The sequence below is a fragment of the Peromyscus leucopus genome, chromosome 13 (genome assembly GCF_004664715.2).
Source record: "Peromyscus leucopus breed LL Stock chromosome 13, UCI_PerLeu_2.1, whole genome shotgun sequence".
NCBI classification, from domain to species: domain Eukaryota; kingdom Metazoa; phylum Chordata; class Mammalia; order Rodentia; family Cricetidae; genus Peromyscus; species Peromyscus leucopus.
The window spans coordinates 6,759,598-6,779,610 of NC_051074.1; the positions used below are offsets into that span (position 1 = coordinate 6,759,598).

A 20,013-nucleotide genomic window follows, 5' to 3' on the forward strand; every position below is an offset into this window, starting at 1 on the left:
GTGGATGATGAGCCAGGCTACATTTTAATAGCCTGACATCTAGCATTTCCTGTCCACATAATGTCGGGTTGTGATTACTCTGGTAAGTGCAACGATTCCTTATCTGGTATCAAGACAAGAGCTCTCACTTTCCTAGAAGGAGAACCCAAGGCTCAGGTCACTGGCTGTGCTCAGAGTCACACCAGGAGCCGTGTGTGCAGTGGAGAAACCCAGGCACAAACTGTGTGTTCATTACTCAGGCTATGAACCATGGAGGCTCCTGCTGGACTTTGGGGGTCACACAGCAGCACTATGACCCCAGAAAACTATTCTCTCACTTTGTACCTCTGTTTTCTTATTGGCGATGGAGGTAGCAGCAGTGTTGTAGGGAGGGAATACCGTTGCAGTTTTGTTTCTGTTGCTGTGATAAAGTATCACAGCATATTTTATCATATCATCATATCATAAAATATCACATAAAAGCAACATTGCAGTGGGGTGTTGGGGCTCAGCTCAGTAGGAGAGTGCTTACTTAGCAAGCTCAAGGCTCTGGGTTTGGACCTCAGCTCTGGGGCGGGGTGGGGGTGGGAGTAGGGAACAAAACTTAAGAAGGGTCTGATTGGCTTACACTTCTAGGCTGTAGTCTATCATAGCAGAAGCCAAGGCAGAAACTTCAAACAGCTCGTCATAGCACATTCACAGTCAAGAGCGGAGGGGAACAAATGTCTCTTGCTTGCTGGCTGGCTTATGTTCAGCTCGATTTCTTTATTCTTACACAGTTCAGAAGCCCCTGTCTAGGGAATGGTGCTGCCCACAGTGGACGACGGTATCTTTCTACATCAATTAAGACCAACCAAGACAATCCTCACCGACCAACCTGATCTAGAGTATTCCTCTTTGAGACTCTCCCCAGGTGGTTCTAGGTTGTGCCCCAAGTTGACAGTTACAACTCACCAGCACACACACAGAGCAACGTGCACAAGAGTGTTGTTTGGGTGGGAGCTCCACCTCAAACCCTGGCACCCTGGCACCTTGGCACACTGGCATCCCTATACCCAAAGAGTCTGGAATGTTTGGAAGGAGTCTGGTGGAAGATCCACCTTGGCTTCCTTCCCCATCTCCTCCCCAAACCCGCCCCCTCAAAGCCTGCCAAACATAGCTCCTCCCCCAGAGAGGCTCAAGACCACTCCCACAGGGTATATAAGCAGCATCCCAGAAAACAGACTCGGTCTCACATCCCTGTCTTCTCTCTGTGGGCCCTGCAGGCTGGGCCTTCTGTGTTTCATTGACACTACCAGCCCCATTTTTTTTAAATAGTTCTGAAAGGCAGGTTCGGCCCAGCGCCCAGCCTGGATGGTGTGTGCAGCCACATTGGTTTCTGTAGTCAAAGGTGACATTCTAACGACTACAGGTAGGCTGAGCGGCTGGGGGATGACCTCAAGGTCCTCAGCCAAGTCACAATTACATCTTATAAAATCTTCATATTATCTATAAAAGATTCCCATCAGAGGTATTTAAGATTCATTCCTTTTGGTGATGGGACCCAAAGGGGTTGTTAGGAACTTAACAAAGGTCACAGAGCTGGCAGAGCAGTTGGTGCTCTGAGATGCTGTCCACGACCCCATGTCATTCTTGTCTGTCAGCCTCCTGTGCTGGGCTTAGCTCTCCGCAGGTTCCTCCTTGAGACTCGCTGGAAGAGCCAGCGCTCGGAGAGGAATGGAGCGCCGTAATTTATACCACATGAGAAACAATACAAGCACAGGTCTGACGCTGGTGAGCTGAGGACGTCAAACGTGGGTTTGATTTTCCAGGAGACACATAGGCATTTCAGGAAGGAACCCCGTGGCTGCGGGAGTCTGGTCCAGGCAGCACAGTAGGGCGTTTATGCTGCAGAGCAGCTGTTTCTAATTGTGGGATGCTCAGCCAGATGTGAGCAAGGGTTAATTTATGGAGAGACGAAATGGGAGTTCAACACAAATGCGTCTGCCGGTCTAGGAAAATGGCCTGCAGGAAGCGTGCATCACTTGGAACAGGAAAGGGGAGCCACAGCACATACCTTGAAGACCAAGTGGAGCATCATCTGCAGGCCGCTCTTGCCGGGGTACTTCCCGGCGATGTTGGAGGCAGACAGGTTGAAGAGGTTAGCTCCCGTTTCTGTGCAGATGGCATGGACCAGCATTTTCTTCCCTACCCCGGAAGGCCCGACCAGCAGCAACGACTTCACCCAGGGAGCTTTCTCGTGCACTTCTGCGGACCCTGGAAAGGGCAGGGGCCAATGCTGCTGAACGCTGCCAAGAAAACCAGAGGTCCTTACTACGCTAGGGTGCCTCAGGCCGTGATGCATTGTATGAAGGGGTCTCTGGGGCCGTGATGAATACACGGAAATCATGCCAAGCCTAAGGCTCACCTTCTGCCCCAGTGGGCTCTGGGCCATCTGGGGTCCTCCAGGTCAGCTTTTCTTCCCCGGTCCTGCATTTTTCCAAACTCACAATTTTACAGAGCATTCCTGTAATAGCTTTGTGTGTGTGTGTGTGTGTGTGTGTGTGTGTGTGTGTGTGTGTGTGTGTGTGAGATAGTTGTGGGGTTTCTCTGTCAAGGGCTTCACTAAATCATCTGACAGCTTGGGAAAGGAACGCAGAGAGACAATGAGGTTGGCTGAGACACGCTCATTTCCACTACATATTGAAGTGTATGAGACAGAGTGAAGGCCAATGGCCAACGGACACAGCCTTGGAGGTGTTCCTCCTGAGCTGGCCCCAGACTGTCAGGGGCAAAGGTCACCTGGCACTTGGCAGGAAAGCAACTTGGATTATCATCATTCCTGCCTCTTATCTTCATCCACACAGTCCATACCTCAGGGCAGGTGTTCGCAAGCACGGGGGGGTGGGGGGTGGGGGGGGGTGGGGTGGGGGCAGAGCAGAGTGGGCGGGTACTCAGTAAGTACAAGGTACAGAGAATTCAGTGCTGGTTGGTGTGGTGAGTGGATCAGCTGTCCTTGGGGGGTTCTGGTTTGGGTGACTCTGAGTGCCTATGTCTTGGCTGTTAATATGTGAATGTAATGATAATAATATTAATAATAAAATCTGAGACAAGGTCTTATCCTATAGCCCAGGCTAGCCCAATCCTTTCCCTCTGCCTTTTTTTTTTCCAGAATTTTTTTTTTTTTTTTTTGGTTTTTTCAAAACAGGGTTTCTCTGTGTAGGTTTGCACCTTTCCTGGAACTCACTCTGTAGACCAGGCTGGCCTTGAACTCACAGAGATCTGCCTGACTCTGCCTCCGGAGTGCTGGGATTAAAGGCATGCACCACCACCGCGTGGCTTTTTCCAGAATTTTTAAGGCTGCTTTAAAGTAGCAAGGATGGGGACTTGGGACCCCAAAATCACTAGGTTCTAAGACAGCCAGGGCTCTGTAGAGAGACCCTGTCAAAACAAAACAAAACAAAAAAACCCAGAAGAGCTAATGATGTTCAACGTGGACAGTATTGGAAAAGAAAGTGCCAAAAATTATTCAAAATCCTGACTGCCTCCCCTGCACTTCCTTCTGCCTCTGTGAACAAGCCAGTGAGGAAATGTAAACGGACTGGAAAGGCAGCTGGGTCATGCTCACAAAGGGCAGGACAGGCTGCCTGGAGCCATTCAAGGGTCAGGCCTGCATTGTGATAGTCCTGTCCTGGGAGGGACCATGGTCCCTGAGGGCATCTGGACTGAAGTACTCCTGGCTGCCTGTGGGTGTGCCTTGAGCCTCTTCCTAGACTTCCTGGTTTATCAAGGCTGCTGCTTTACTGGCCTGGGGGGAAAGTTCCAGCACCTGGCTGACATCTTTGGAGGTCAAAGGACAACTTAGAGAAGCAAGTTCTCTCCTTCCATTTAGGTCCCCAGGCTTCACTTGCTGAGCGATCTCAGGACCCTATGGTGTCTCAAGGGTCAGGCAAAGTTGTAGGCACCAGCACAGGCCAGAGGTGGTGGAACATCTGGAGCTGGAATTGCGGCTGTTGTGCTGCCAGATGTTTGTGCTGGGAACAGAACTCAAGACCTCCTCCTCTACCTCCTCCTCCTCTTCCTCCAGATGAAGGGGGGGCAGGGGGAGGGGCAGGGTGGTTGTTGATGCGGTGGGGGAATCCTTGGGGGCACGGGGAGGCTGCTGCCAGGCCTCTGGGGCTTTGGTGGGTGGAGGCAGGGCATGGGATGTGCTCCTGGGGACAAGATTCTAAGAGCAAGGCTGTCCAGCCAGGAGCCCAGATACTCTCGTGCTCCTCCAGGGGAAGGCGATTCCCTTGGGAGCTCCTCCTCTGCCTTTCTAATGCTAGGATCACAACCAGGGGCCATCATGCCTGGCTCAATACAATCTGTCCCTTCCTTTCCTTTCAGGTATGATTGAAAAGATGCAGGGAATTGTGTGAGAACCAGGAAATTCGTCATTCTCCGTATTTCAGGTGACATAAACAAGGGCGTGTTGTTTGTGGTTGGGGGAGTCACAGCAACAGGACACATGGGTGAGGTACAGCTGTTTTGGTGCCCTTCCTCTTTGGTTCATACTTGGATGTGGAAGGATGCTCTGGGCATGGCCCTGGCAAACCGTGGGTGCTCCTGTGGCTAAACAGGGTGGTTTTAAATGTGGAAATGTCTTGAGATGTGCTGCTAGAGTTTAGGGTCAGGGGGGAACTGAGCCCTGGGAAGGTGAACCTGCAGTGGGAAGGTAGGATGCAACTGAGCCTTAGGCGTGGTGGTGTTTGTTTCTGCTCTTTTTGGTCTCTTTTGGGGGGCCCGGCACCCAGCTCCCAAATAAATTCACACGGAGGCTTATTATTAATTATGAATGCGCGGCCTTAGCTTGGCTTAGTTTCTAGCCAGCTTTTCTTAACTTTTTCTTGTCTATCTTTTGCCTCCGGGCTTTTCCTCTTCTCTTACTCGTGTAAATCTTACTCCTACTCCATTGCTTGCAGTGTAGCTGGGTGGCTGGCCCCTGGACTCCTCCTCTTTCTCTGGCTGCTAGTCTCCCTCTTCCCAGATTTCTCCCTCTATATATTCTCTCTGCCTGCCAGCCCCGCCTATCCTCTCTTCTGCCTTGCTATTGGCCAGTTCTTTATTAGACCATCCGGTGTTTCACACAGGCACAGTAACACAGCTTCACAGAGTTAAACAAATGCAATATAAACACAAGTAACAGCCCTTCAAATATTCTACTACACAGGTGTATCTGCAATGGGAGGCAAAGGGAGCTTGGACCTCAAGATCCACAGATGGTGGGTAAGCTAAAGCTAAGCTGGGGGCCTCAGCTGGCCTCTGGGAGAAGGGGAGATGGATGCTGGACTTTGGAGGAGGAGAGCCCAGGAGCATCGTGTGAGGAAGATCCCCGTGATGGAGGCACAGTGACCAATCAGGTAGGTCTCCAGGGAGCTGTGTGCATTTTGACTGGTGAGGTGGCGGGGAAAGACGGGGAGAGGGCAGGTGGGGAGACGGGTGACAGTTTTTGGGTGTCTGAAAGAAGCATGGGAATTGTAGACTTGACAAGGGTGCTGGCTGGGGCGAGGGGTGGGAGAGTCTAGAAAGGGGTCGAGGGATGGGGTGGGGGAAGCAGTGTGGATTCCGGGGAAGGGACAGGAGACTTGGGGAAGATGTGCCAGATGTGCATACAAGATGTCTCTTTTTGAGGGCGGGATCACCCAGACCACTCAGAGGTGAAGAGGGTGGTCCAGGGAAGGTCCCTGTGGTTGGAGCCCAGCTAACCCAGGGAGCCAGGGGGCCTCACAGCTCTGGTGACTGCAGCTCTTCCTGACACGCTCTTGTTGTGGCTTAGAGATTCAGGACACTTCTAGCTTTGGGTATGGGACCTGTCTGAGGTCTGAAGGACTGCAGAGTAACAAGAGGGCTGCTGCTCAAGGCCCGGGCCCCATTTCTGCCATCTGGAGATGGAAGTCTCTGGAGGGTAGGGTTCAGGAGGGTATGTTACCATAGGAACAAACCCAGATCTACCCAGCAAAGCACCCTCCCCAGCATCCTCAGCCTCTCCTATGGATCTTCCAGGACCTGATGAGATGCATCCTGGGCTTTCTCTTATACCCCGAGGGGTCCACAGAGCCTCAACCCCAGTCCTCGTCACTTAGGATGGGGCTCTGTTTCGTGACCAGATGTGTAAAGTGGCCTCCATAGGCTTCTGCCAGTGGCTGCCACTGAAGTGCCCCGAACAATCAGTGCCCCCTAAGGCCTCGTCTCCTTCCTTCTGTAGCAGGACACCACTTTCCACAGGAAGTTTCTCCTGTGGCTGTGGGGAGGCAAGTGGCAGCTTTAGGAATTGTGCCGGGCGCAGCTGGCCCCTCCCTAGGCTGCCCTCACGTGCGTCTGGAGGTGACACGGGAAATTTAGATGAAACACCCCGAAGGCATGTCTGTGCACTCAGCTTATCTGCCCTACGCAGGTCTGCATTCTTGACAGGTGACATAAAACTCTCTCAGGAGAACAAGCTCTCCAGCTGACTCTGCGGCCAGGAGGGGCTTGGCAGCTGCTGCTGATAGCTGGGGTGGGGGTGGGGTGCAGTGGGGTGCAGTGGGGTGTGGGAGGGTCCTCCATGACAAAGGGATGAGGGAGGTAGAGGGGGCAGGCTGCCTCCCAAAGGAAGGCTTTTGGAGCAGAACAGAAAACCATGCATCCCGGGAACCTGCAAGCCAAGGGAACAGATGTAGCACCCTTGGGCAGGAGGAGTTCCTTGTAAACTACTGGCTCCTCGTGTTTTCTGTCTCCCAGCAGGTTACAATAAGGTGTGAGGCTCAGAGTACTTTATTAAGTTGGCCCCGTGAATGTTACATATTGAGTTTGTTGACATTCAATCATGTGCTCCAATATGTTCTATCTGTATGAGATACAATATGAAATATAGTACCTGTATATTTATATTGCCCTCAAATTACATTTACTACTAGTGATGGAATGCCAGGAGAGGATGTAAGGCTTTCTTGCCAGCAGACTGAAGTTCTGAAGTCAGAGCGGGAAAGTTACTGAAGCAGGTGAAAGGAGCGGAATTTCTAGTTTCAAAGCTGTGGGCAGGGTCCCACCGGTTGGGATGCTGCCCTTCCCCAGGGGGAAGAAGACTGACTCCATGCCTTCCTGCATCCCTAGGCACATCCTAGAGCCATGTCTGAAGAACTGTGATGGAATTCTTTCAGTGTTGAGAAAGGATGTAGGGGGAGATCAGGAGCGCCTCGGGGAAAGGCTTAGTACACAGGAAAGACCCAGCCATGGAAGGTCGCAAGTGAAGGCACACAGCCACCTTAGCCCCTGGGCTCAGCTGGCTGACTTCACAGAGGCCACCTCTCTCCAGTGGATTGCCATAACACAAACGGGACCCAAAGATGGCACAGAAGCCCCTCTTCCCAGCATGCCCTTCTCTGTTGGGCTTGTACTGTGGAAGCGAGACAAGGCTTCATCGTCTCAGGCGGGATGGCGAAAAGTCCTTTTGGGGTCAGACAGGAAATACCATCACAGCAAGAAGGGAGGCTGCTGCCTCAGCCTGTGGGAATGGCTGCCTCAGCCTGTGGGAATGGCTGCCTCAGCCTGTGGGAATGGCTGCCTCAGCCTGTGGGAATGGCCAGTCCTTACCCAAAGGCAGGATCCCATACAGCGTGATGAGCTGTCGGACGTCCAGGAGGGAAGGCATGGGCTCTATGGCTACCTGGCGCAGAGTGGTCCCCAGGTAGCTGTACTCGCCTGGGGAGGAAGGAAATCTGGATGAGTGAATGGGAAACCAAACTGGTCTGAACAATGCAACATGACAGAGCCACCATGGAGGGTGTCCTAGTCACATTGAACTAGTAACCGGACACAGAACAGAGTCATCTGAGTCATCTGAAAGCCTTGATCAAGGAATTGCCCAGATCAGCGTGACCTGTGAGCTTGTCTATCGGGGAGCTGTCTAGATTACTAATTGATATAGGAAGGCTCAGCCCACAGTGGGCGGCTCCACCCCTATGCAGGCGGTTTGGGGCTGTATAAGAAAGCTAGCTAAGCACACAAGAGTAAGGGAACAAAAGCCAGAAGAGTGAGGCCGCAAGAAGCCTTCCTCCAGGAGTGGTTCCCACTTTGAGTTCCTGCCCTGACTTCTGTCATTGGTGACCCGTGACCTGGAAGTGTAAACCAAATAATCTCTTTCCTCCCCAAGTTGCTTTTGGTCAGAGGATTTTTATCATAGCTCCTGAATGAACCCAGGGCATCTTCTTTTAGATAAGGTTTGAAGAGAAACCAGGCAAGAATGCATAGCTACACCAGAAGTAATAAAAAGTAAATTATATTAACCGTTAGAATAATCTCACACAGAATAAATACTGGCCGCTTAGCATGCACAGGCCCCGGATTTGATCCTCAGTATTGTCGTTCATGGTCACCATAAAGAGAAAAAAAAAAGTGCTGGGCTGTGTGAAGTGAGCTAAAGTTTTGAGTGACACACAAAGACGCTAAAATGCGGCAGGTTTTACTTTCGACACTAAGAGATTATTTCTTAAATTGGCAGAAAGTTCCACAATAAATTATTTAAGATCCATGTGGAATGTGTGCCCGAGCCGTGCACTGTGAAAGGAAGGGTCTGAGTCTAATTTAGGATAAATAGAAACATCTCCTGTTGAGGGTAATATTAATTTACATTTTTATCATTTTTAAAGGGTTACCAAAGGAATAATACGGAAATAAATCTCTACAGGTTTAATTAAAGATATCAAAGGGCTTAATTGTAACTAGCCATAAATCTGAAGTGTTATTTTCTAACTCATTTAGATAAGGTCACCAAGAAAATTAGTTTGGCTGTCTCCATTTGTCACAAGGATGGACCTTTATGTACCGCTATGACTCCTGTGATCTGTTTCTGAACCCGCGGTGAAAATACTCCCGGAGTGAGGCAGGGCATTTGACCGTGCTCCCTAAATGCTTTCTTTCCTACTTCAGGTGCTCACTGACCCTGGTGTGTGTGTGTGTGTGTGTGTGTGTGTGTGTGTGTGTGTGTGTGTGTGTGAGAGAGAGAGAGAGAGAGAGAGAGAGAGAGAGAGAGAGAGAGAGAGATGCAACGTGCACACTACTGTATGTGAAATGTCAAAGACACCCAATGCCTATAGCATTTCCAAACGTGTGGAAAATTAGGGCGACAGTCGAGAGACGGGCTGCCGTCTCGTGCAGGGCAGCCTTCCAAATCCTCGGCATTAAAAAAAGACGTCCTTGGCAAGGACGAGGGTACTGGTTGGCGGAATGAGTGATAGTGGACACTTCCATTACGGATCCAGAGACTCCCGCGCTTTAACAAGCAGGTAATAAATAGCAGAATGGTTAATTTAGCCTCTACCAGAAGGGAAAGAGACCCTGCAGTAACCGTTAAATCTAGTGCTTGCTGCCAGTAAACACGACATTAGAGGGCTGTGAAAGTGACCTCAATTTTCTTGCTTATGTAAATCCATATTAATATCCAGGCGGACCATATTTTCTGGAACCTAGCAGATTTTATTTAAACAAATTATATTAAATTAAATTAGTGGGTGTTGGTTCTGATAGAGAGAAGGGTCCAACTAGCCCGGGCTGTTTGCCAAGTTATGAGCCTCACTCTGAAAGCATGTCTCTGTGTTTTATGACTGCCCGGAATGGGAGCCATTATTCCTTCCCACCTACAAGAGTCAGAGCTCAGAAAGTTCTGGATCCCCTGCACAAGCACCAGATCTTCCAGAAGGGAGAGAAAAGGAGAAAGCCAGAAGAAAGGGCATTTGAGGTAGAGGACTTGAAATGGGGATAGAAATGTAGAGCAATTGAAAGAGAAGAAACAGAGTGCACCGAGGGCTGAACTGAGTTCTGTACAGGCTCCGTGTTGGAGTCTTTAAGCCCGGCTTCTCACCATGTGACCTCACCTGTAAGGAGGGGCCGCGAAGATGCTTTTAGATCACAGGACCACCAGGTGGCCTGAAAATGAGCAGGATTCCTGGCCTTATGGGAATGGGAAAATTGGATACAGAGAAAGACAGACCTGGAGGGAGGACAGGACCCAAAGATGAGGGTACAGAAGGGACATCCACACACCGGAAGCAGGGGAGAAGCGCAGAGTGCTTTCCTCACAGCCGCAGAAGGAACCCACCCTGCCTCGTCTCAATCTCAGACTTCCAGTCTGCAGAACTGTGAGTCGATTAGTTTCTATGGTTTTAAACGGCCAGGCCTGTGGTCCCCGTTAAGACAGTCATACTACACAGGGACAAAATAAAGAGCAAAATAAAGAGACAAAATAAAGAGCAAAATAAAGAGCAAAATAAAGAGACAAAATAAAGAGCAAAATAAAGAGACGCAGCGTGGAGGAGCATCTCTGAAGGAAACCGGAAACACAAAGGATCCCGGATATCAAAACAAAATCAGCTACCTGTATTTCCACTCTATTCAATGTAGAAATAATAAAGGAAGGAAGTATGAAGTAGTTTATCAAAATACCCGTGTGTGTGTGTGTGTGTGTGTGTGTGTGTGTGTGTGTGTGTGTGTGTGTGTGTGTATTTGGAGGTCAGAGGTTAATCTCTGTTGTTTCTCAGAAGCTGCCCATGTTGTTTTTGAAATAGGGTCTCTCACTGGCCTGGAGCTCAGTAGGTAGGCAGGCTTGTTGGCCAGTGAGCGCCAGTGATCCACCTGTCCCTGCTCCCCCAGCACTAGGGGGCGCCACCATACCTGCCTCCTTGTCTGTGGGTTCCAGGGCTAGAAGTCAGATCCTCATGCTGACTCACCTATCTTCCTAGCCAGTAATCAGACTTCTTAAAGAAATCCTTCCGGGGCAGGGCACACGGGAGCATCTATGACCATGAACAGCGCTCCTTGGCACATGGCCAACACTGGCTATCTCACCCCTACCACTCAGCGCTCCCCACGCATGGTGGGGACTGAGGCATCATGGTCTATGGGCAAGCCTAGTGTTACATAGTTACAGAGTCAACGTCCGGCTATAATGACGTGTATTGAAAACTTCTGGAAATGCTGAAGAACTACATTTGTGTTTGGTGTGAGTTCCCCAGGCTCCAAAAAGCACAATTAAGTGATCTGACAGACATTTCCAGGCGAACTCTTTTGCAAGATCATGCTTGTGCACGATGCTGGCATACTCCATAGCTTTGGGGACTGGAGTTCTGGAAGCGTGCAGAATCTTCCAAGCTTTAGCAGAGGTGATGAGCACCGGGGAGAATGTGACTGGCACAGGGCGGGCTTTGGTCCATTTCTCATCAAGCACAGCCGCTGCTGAGCCACGGTGTGCCAAGAGCACTCAGGAGAATCTTCGTTGTGTGTAGGCGGCTGGTCTCTGGGTGCTCTGAGTCGATGTGGTGTAGGAGAGGGGTGGGGGCACCCTGAAGGCAACGCCTCTTCTCATGGAAACACCCTGAGTCCACCAGTGAAGGCGGCAACAGTATTGGCGGAGGGTTAGCAGGAGCAGAGGCTAAGGAAGGTCTGGGAACTGGGGGTGTGACTCACTCAGTGTTGACATCCCTTCACTGAGGCTGCTGCCATTGGCATTGGCATTCCACAGTAGCAGAAACGGAGGCATTGGAAGAGCCAGAGAAGGACAGCAATTCTGGAAGGCTGGAGTGGGCTAGCTTTGGCTACCCCGATCAAGGGTCCCAAGCACTCGACATCCAGCCTTAACCCTGTGGTAAAGGAGTCTGGGTGGGAGAAGTGCCCAGAATATTCCTCACAGGAACCTGGAGCTTGCTGCTCCCTGTGTGTGGGGTCTGGGCTCTTCAAAATGAGTGTGTTTGAACAGCATTGACTGTGCGGTGGTTGCAAAGCTAAATTAGTTGTCTTGTTTCTTGTGTAGCTGAGATCTGGCCAGGAGCCTGCGGCTGGGCTTCTGGGTACAGGGCCAGTGCTTGGAGCTGAGCATCTGGGCAGGGTCAGAGCTGAGCACAGGGAGGGCAGCCTTGACCCGCTGCGGTGTGGATGACGTCTGGAATTTTAAGGGAGCTAACATGAGAGAGGAACTGAAAACCACAGGACTCCAAAGCTGGCTTGAGGTCCGAGCATTGTTGAGCACTCACGCCTGGACCCTGGTCTTCAGAGTGTGCAGACTCTGCAGTCTGCTGTGTATGAGCTCCTGGCTCTCTCCTATTAGGAGGAGGAATCCTGGGGGCCTAGCCCACACACTTGCTCTCCTGTCCACATACAGGAAAATCAGGGCTCTGAGATGGTATCTGTCATAGGGCACGAGTCACCCAGGCTCGACTGGGGGCCGGCCACCTTTGTATAAAAATGCTAAAGAAACCAAGAAAATAAAATCAAATTCAGTGAGCCAGAGGACGAGTGAGAGCTGATCATTTTCACTGGATGAGGAGACCAGATACGAACTGGCTGAGCAATGTTGAGAACGAAGCTCTTCCCAGTGGTGGGTAATTTGTTTAAGAATATCTCACACTTACTTGACTACAGCTCCCTTAATGTGGGAAGTCTGTCTGGCTTTTCTGATGAAGGGCACCTGCAGAATTGAGGTGGTCAGTCCCCAAATCAGAAATGGATCTGGGGAGGTAATGACCAGTCATCAAAGCACTAAGCAAAGATCCTCCACCCCTACCCTGGTCTGGCTGGCAGGTCCAGGCCCAGTCAGAGGCCGGGGAGTGAAGGACTGGATTGTAAGTAGCCTCCTGTTGACCAGCTCTGCCAAGAGGCCTGAGTTAGATTAAGGGAGGTGAATGAAACCAGAGCTGGGGATATGACAGTGTTTGCTGAGCAATCATGAGGAACTGAGTTTGCCAAAGCTAGGCTCAGTAGTCTACATCTACCCCAGTGCTGGGGAGGCAGAGACAGGAGGATGTGGGGAATTCATTATCTAGCCAGGCAAATCTGGGAGCTCCAGGTTCAACAAGATACCCTATCTCAAAAAACAAGGTGGAGTGTAATTGTGGGAGACACCAGAGGTCAATCTCTGCTCTTCACATGCCTGTGCACATACATGCACACATACCAGCATGTATACATGCATAATGCACACGTACAAAAATCTGAAAAAGTAAACCATAGGATGGTGGTATAGTGAGCAAACAGGTAAGACTGTAGAACAGGATTCCATAATCAAAGCTCAACAAACAGAGCCAAACTCCTGAACACATGAAGGTTGGAAGAGGCTTGCCTGAACGAATAGGCCAGTCCTCGAATCTGAGAGATGAAGAGGTAAATTGGCATCTGGGTGTCAAAAATCACCAGTAGATTCTCAGGTGTTTGCATGAAAGATGGCTTGGAACAATCTCTCGAGTCCCTGGTCCCACCCCAGGGACTGTTCATCATCTGGAAATGAACAAGGAAGCTTTCCAACAGAGAGTGTCTGGGGACGGTGCTTTCACCACCGGTTCAACTTAGAAGTCACAGGTGAGACAGAGAGGCTCCAGGTTCCTGCAGTGAAGGGCCTGAGGACAGACCAATGCATGCAGTTCTCCTGCCAAAAATGCTTAACCTGGACGGGATAGTGGAGAAACCATCAAAGAGACCCAGCGGAGGGGGCCGGCTGTAAAGCAACCCAGACTCTTCAGAAAGCTGCAGCTGTGATTGGGTCAGAGAGGTGGGTGGGCTGCTTACAGTTGATTTTGTCAGCCTGGAGTTGTCTAGAAAGAGGAAACCTCAACTGAAAAGAAGCCTTCATTGGACTGACCCACCGGTAAGCCTGTAGGGCATTTTCTCAGTGATTGATGGGGAAAGGCCCAACTCATTGTGGGTGGTGCCATCCCTGGGCTGGATTCTATCAGAAAGCAGGCTGAGCAAAAACTACTGGCAGCAAGCCAGTAAGCAGCACTCCTCCATGGCCTCTGCCTCAGCTCCTGCCTCTAGGTTCCTGTCTTGAGTTCCTGCTCTGACTTCCCTCAGTGATGCACTGTGATCTTGATGTGTCAGCCAAATACATCCTTTCACCCCTAAGGTGCTTTTGCTCATGGTGTTTATCACAACTAAAGAAACTTAACTAAGACAGAAGTGATGGGTTCCAGACAGAAGGAGTCGCAGGAGAATAGAGAGCCACAACTACATGCACACCCCCACCGGGATGTGGGACAGAGAAAGACATGCAGTTGTGACGACACATTTCAGGAGTGGTGAGACCGCATTCCAAGTGCACATTAGGCAACAGTGTTAGTGTTAGAGTTAGTTTTCTGAGTGTGACTGCTCTTTGTGCTTATGTTAGAGGCTGTCCTTGACCACCAGTCAAGTTTTCTTCACCCGAGTAAAACGCAACATCTCCATCAGGGTGCAGAAGTGTGGGAAATTTTAAACAGCATGTTCTTAGGTCATCACAGATATGTTTTTAATTTAAAAATCAACATATACCCTTAGTTGAATAGTCACTGCTGTCCCACCTCTGTCCTCCCAACGCTTCTGACCCCACTCAGAGTTCTCAGGAAGGAACACCCCGTGAAAAGGCTGTGCACCCCAGAAGTGCCAGAGGCAAGGCATCGGCACAAACGCATGAGCCATTCATTTCTTTACATCAGGTCATGCCAGAAGGGACTTCTGCCACCAGGTGGAGAAACCCAGCTTCGGCCGTACTAAGGGATTGGTTTTATTTAGGGGGGCCCCTTGGTTCGTAGCACCCCCTTAGGTTGTTAAAATCCATTTACCAGCGGCCACCATGACCAGGCTGGAAAGAGACACAAATGAAATGCATTTCTAGAACCTCGGAGTGTGTCATGTGACAGGTGCAGACACTGTCCTCAGTGTACTTTACCAATGTAGTCGGAGAGGTTGACCTTCAGAGCCTGGATCAGCAGGCCTTTTTCAACCAGTTCCTTGTACAGCGATTCGATGGTCCTGGGGAGGAAATACACGGTCTCTGTCATCAGCCCACACTGACACACAAGACCACACCTGCTCTCGAGTACGCTTTCATACGTGCAAATAAATGCGTTTTTGCAATGTTCTACAATTGGGGATAAATTAGGCTTTCTGAAACCAGCGTTTTCAGCCAACCATGCAGATACTGAATATTTCCAATTAATAAGAATGGTATTTGTGGGTGTCTGAGACCTGCTATGACTCCATCAGTCTTTATGATGGTCCAAATATGAGTTAGAAATTACCCGATAATAGTAATATAATGTTCCTAGAATTTTATTTTCAGTTAGCATCTGTGAGCCCATAGATCATTAGCCTTTGTGAAATTCCTGTTTAACTTGATAGTATAGTGGCTTAACATCTACAAGGAGTGAGAGTGGGTTATACAGGAGATAATTCTGTGTGTGTGTGTGTGTGTGTGTGTATGTGTGTGTGTGCTTGTGTGTACATGTGTGTAGGCCAGAGGTTGATGTGGTTGTCTGGAGCTTCACAGGCTGACCATCTTTCATCTTTTTCAGTCCTGAAGTTTTTTTGTTTTTTTTACATAGCTCCTGGCTGTCTGGAACTCACCATGTAGACCAAGCTAGCTTTGGACTCATAGAGCTCTATCTGCCTCTCCCTCCTGAGTGCTGGGATCAGAGCGTGTGCCACTGTGCCCAGCCTGAAGAGAATTCTTTTTGTGTTTTGTTTGCAACAGTGTCTCACTATGTATCTCTGGTTGTCCTGGAACTCACTATTGTAGACCATGCTGGTCTTGAACTCACGAAGATCTGCCTATCCCTGCCTCCTGAGTATTGGGACTGTGCCACCACTCCTGGCTGAAGATAATTCTTATATGGAAGACAAATCGTCCAAAGCTGTGTTTGTGTTAGGTGGGTGTAGTTCTCTGTGTTATACATACACACCAAAACAACAACAAAAATATTCTCAAAAAGAAGCTTGGCACACAGCCAGGATGAGGATAATTTATAACCCTCCGTGTGACACAGCTAAGAGTCATCGAAGAAAGGAGTCTCAGTTGAGGGGTAATCTAGACCGGACTAACCTGTGGGGATTGCCTTTATCATTAATTGACACAGGAGAGTCCAGGCCACTGTGGGCAGCACCATTTCTTAGGCAGGTGGTCCTGGACTACATCTGAAAGCTACCTAAGCATGAGCCAGTGAAGGAGCCAGCTAGCAATCAGCATCCTCAACAGTTCCTGCTGGACTCTTGGCTGTAAGTGACATCCTTGGCTGGAGGTAATGCTCTGTGGACTACCAAGCAGGCTCACCTTCAAGTTCCCATTCTGACTTCCCTCAGTGATGGACTATGACCTGGAGTTTTAGCTAGAACAGCTCTCCTCTTTCCTAAACTGATTTCCATCAGTGTTCTTACCACAATGTCAGAACGGAAACTAGAACAAACTGCTTCTAACTTGTTTGTGACAGATTCAAGTGCAAGGAAGCATTCCAGAACACCTTCAGCATCCCAGCAGTCATGGTGGGGGAGCCACATCTGCGGCCATGCCCGTCAGCACCATTGCATTTGGTGATGCTTCAAATGCAAAGGGATGTGGATGAACCCTTTAACTAGGAGGGAGCAGGGACATGTCGGGGGGCCCAGTGTTTGCTCTTGGTTTCTCATTACTTCACTCTGTTTTGGAACTAAGGCAAAAACAAAGGAGGAAAACACTATATAAAAACAGTGGCTCTATGTGTCCACCTGGCCAGACCCTCCTCAAAATGACCATGTATCACGTATCTCTGTCCTGGACAGCTTCAGCATTACGCAGTGACAGATGTCTGTCTTTCCATGAATGAGTATACCTGAGTCCCAAAATGTACCCTAGAACACTTGTAGGCACCAAGCAGCCAAACAGTGTAACCTCAAGGGGAGCCACTTCCAAGCATGCACCACTGTAGGGTACTGTGCCTCAGGGGTAACTGTAGAGGGGCTTGCAAAGAATTCAGGTAAGCTTCTTTTCCCGTGGATGTCATTCACGTCTGCTATTAGCAAAACCCACAGTAAGAGAAGGCTGCTTCAGAATGGTGCCTGGCCTCCAATCAGCAGGGGTTAACTGAACTTCCTGACAATGTGATGCATGCCTGCAGGCCTGCATGCCCACACTCGAAGTTTACAAAAACACAAGCATTTGAAGCCATCTATTAGCACTGGAGTTGAATTAATGAAACTCAAGATTGCCAACATCGCTTGGAGACTCGGCTGCATTACATCTTTGGACTGGTTCCCTCAGCAAGCAGGAAGTAGGGCACAGGGCACAGGGTGAGGCTATAAAGGAAGTGAGGTTCCCTCTGCCCAGAAGGAACTCAGCTTGCATGTTCTGAAGTCTCATGATGTTATTTTCTCAGCCATTTTTTAAATAAGCACCACCTCCTGACTCCCACGTAAATACTAGAATTTTTCAAAGTTACAGAAATCTCCAGGCAAGTGGTCCTGTTGGGCATTTTTCTTCCATCTGGAGTCTATACAGAGCTTCCTCTTGTGCCTACCACTCCCCACACTCTGTCTAGGAGGGCCGTGGTAGGGCTGAGAGGCGCTGCCTCACCTCAGCCTGCTCTGGGATTCGGGCTGCATCTCTGCATTTCTTATTTGCTCTTCTGCCTGCTCTCTGCATCTGCCACCCCCAGAACAAGCCCAGGCCTCACCTGTCAGCTGTCAGGTCTTTGTCCTTCTTCCCCCGTTTCCCCTTCTTCTTGCCTTTCTTTCCTTTACCTTGCTGAAAGAAAGTGGGAAGGAACAACGTTTTCATAAAAAACGAGCAAGCAGGTGACTCCCGGAGGCGCCTTCCCGCCTTTAAATTGCTTTTGCATCTTCGACAGAAGAGGAGTTGTGTGTTTGTGTGCAGGGCTGCCTGGGCCCTCTGTCCTGCTGCATCTACATCCACCTGCCTGCCAGTCTGTATGTTTGTGTTCTCTCATGTACAGTATAGTGTTGACTAGCAAAGCTGTGCGGCATGGAGGTAAATTCCTTCTATACCTAATTTGTTGAGAGTTTTTTTTTTTTTCCATAGTAGAATATTGATCTACGTCACATACCTTCCCATTTCTGAAAGGACATAGAACAAGGTAATTGATTGCGACCATGAACGACTCAGGCTTTTCAACTCCATTCCGTCAACGTGGTGGGGCACAGAGACCTATCTGTGCATGTCGAACCATCCTTGCATTGCATGGTCCTGGAGCAAAATCCATCTAAATGCTGCCAAACTCAGTTTGCTAGTGTTTTGTTGAAGCTATGTGTCCCCCGTTAGTCAGGAATATTGACACCTAGCTTTCTTTTATTTTGGTGTCTTTATCTGGTTTTGGTTTCAGGGTGCCAGTCGGATAATAAAAGAACTTAGAAGTCTTTCCTCTTCTATTATTGTTGGATTTTTTTTATACTAACTTTTCTTTTTCTCTTTCATATTCTCTAGAAGCCAGACTGTGACACCCAAGACATTCATTTAGTCTTGGGGACCAATCCCCATAGGAGCTAGACTTAACAATTAGTCCATACAATAATATACATTGAGGTTTGCTCTGAGCCAGAGAGGGTTGCTTATGTCTACACATTTCTACATTTATGGTCCTTAGGTATGAGAAAGACATTAACATGGTGTCACCAGCAAATATAACACCGACCAGTTATAAAGCACAAGGAGGACACAGAGTGCCATTCACATGTAAAGAAACAAGAGCCACTATGGGGTTTCCAAAGGCCCCCCTGAGGGAGACTGTTGTCTGTTCCTGAGATACAGAGAGGCTATTGGAAAGTGTGAATGGGGAGTGTCCAAATCAGACTTGCATTTAGGAAGGACCACTCAGGATGCTGGATAATCTCTGACCAAGTTGCCATCTCCAGAAAGTGCAGGAAACTGCCATGGGCTATCCTTCTTTTTGAGTCTCATCCCTGGCTAATGGTTTCCCTATAAGACTCCTCGTAATTGATTATCTTTTAGCTTGCCTTGAAATTCACCTTAGGTCACCTGGGCTGGAATTGGACTGTGAAAACTCTTCTAGCTACACAATCACTAACAATCCCTTGAGAGCACCTGATGGTGCTGTGACATGGTGGCATCTTGTAGATGCCAGGTTGCAAGGAACAAGGAGAGAAGTCAGAGGAGGGAAGGAAGGAAGCAAGGCTGGTATGGCTTTGGGCTTAGCTGGTGAGGAGGAGGACGCCTGCCATCTGACGGGGGGTCACAGCCACCTCCGAAATACGTTTCCCATGGTGATCAGCTTAGTTTCCGTGTCTAGTCATGAACACACCCCCTTTTCATAGATGAAGACACACATTGAGTTTAACAGTGGCATCAGGAGATGTCCTTGGAAAGGAGAGGGGATGGCATCAGGCCACCATATTGTGTCTTCAGAACAGTGCTCTGAGGGACAATTTAAATGACTTCAGAGTTAAGATATATGTTCAGCACAAAATGGACTAAGATAGCTATCCTAAGGCCATGTGTCCCCTGAGATGCCAAGACTCAACACAGTGCACCTGAGCTCATGAGCCACAGGCCGGTGGTTTAGTGTCTCTAACCTGCATGTTTCTTTTGTCTCTGACAACACTGCCAGGGGAGCCTTGGATTTCTTCTTTTGAGCATTCTGGCCCAGTTGCTGGGCTGTCTGTGGGATGACGGTGGACACAGCAGGCTAAAGGAATGAACTGCACATGCTTTAGTCTGACTGGCTGTTGCAGACCACCGCGAGATGGATTTGTGGGAGTTCAGGAGTTGACCCACCCAGCTTCTTTCAGTCTGATTCTCACACTCATAAACCCTGCTCACTGTTAATGGCTTCCACTACAAACTGACCTACGGGAGCAGATGGGGGCAGAGGGATTGGGGCATTTTCTGTGGCCCCTCAGATAGTGCTCATCTTGTGTAGGGTGTTAATGGGTGGTCCTGGGGAGGAACCTCTGTGGAGGTGAGAAGGCCAAACCACCAAATACTGAGTGGTGAATAGTGAAATCAGCAAAAGGGGGAAGCTTGATGCCTTAGTCAGTATTCTATTGCTGTGAAGAGACGCCATGACCAAGGCAACTCTTATAAAAGAAAGCATCAATTGGGGCTTGCTTACAGTTTCAGAGATTTAGTCCATTTTCATGGTGGGGAGCATGCTGGCATGCAGGCAGACATGATGCTGGAGAAGTAGCTGAAAGTTCTACATTCGGATCCACAGGCAGCAGGAGAAGAGAGAGCCACTGGGCTTGGCTTCGCCTTCTGAAACCTCAAATCCCACCCCCCTAGTGACATAC

At 49.3% G+C, this 20,013-nt stretch overlaps 1 protein-coding gene across 1 annotated transcript in view; it reads right to left on the reverse strand.

Annotated features, from left to right (window-relative positions):
• The window catches only part of Iqca1 (IQ motif containing with AAA domain 1), a 128,366-nt gene that overhangs the window by 30,232 nt on the left and 78,121 nt on the right, over window positions 1-20,013 (reverse strand). Inside the window, exons 12-15 of the mRNA XM_028880381.2 lie at window positions 17,424-17,494; window positions 14,669-14,751; window positions 7,573-7,680; window positions 2,036-2,235 (exon numbers count right to left, since the gene is read on the reverse strand). Of these exons, the coding sequence (XP_028736214.1) occupies window positions 2,036-2,235; window positions 7,573-7,680; window positions 14,669-14,751; window positions 17,424-17,494 (462 nt within the window). The remainder of the gene's footprint in view (window positions 1-2,035; window positions 2,236-7,572; window positions 7,681-14,668; window positions 14,752-17,423; window positions 17,495-20,013) is intronic.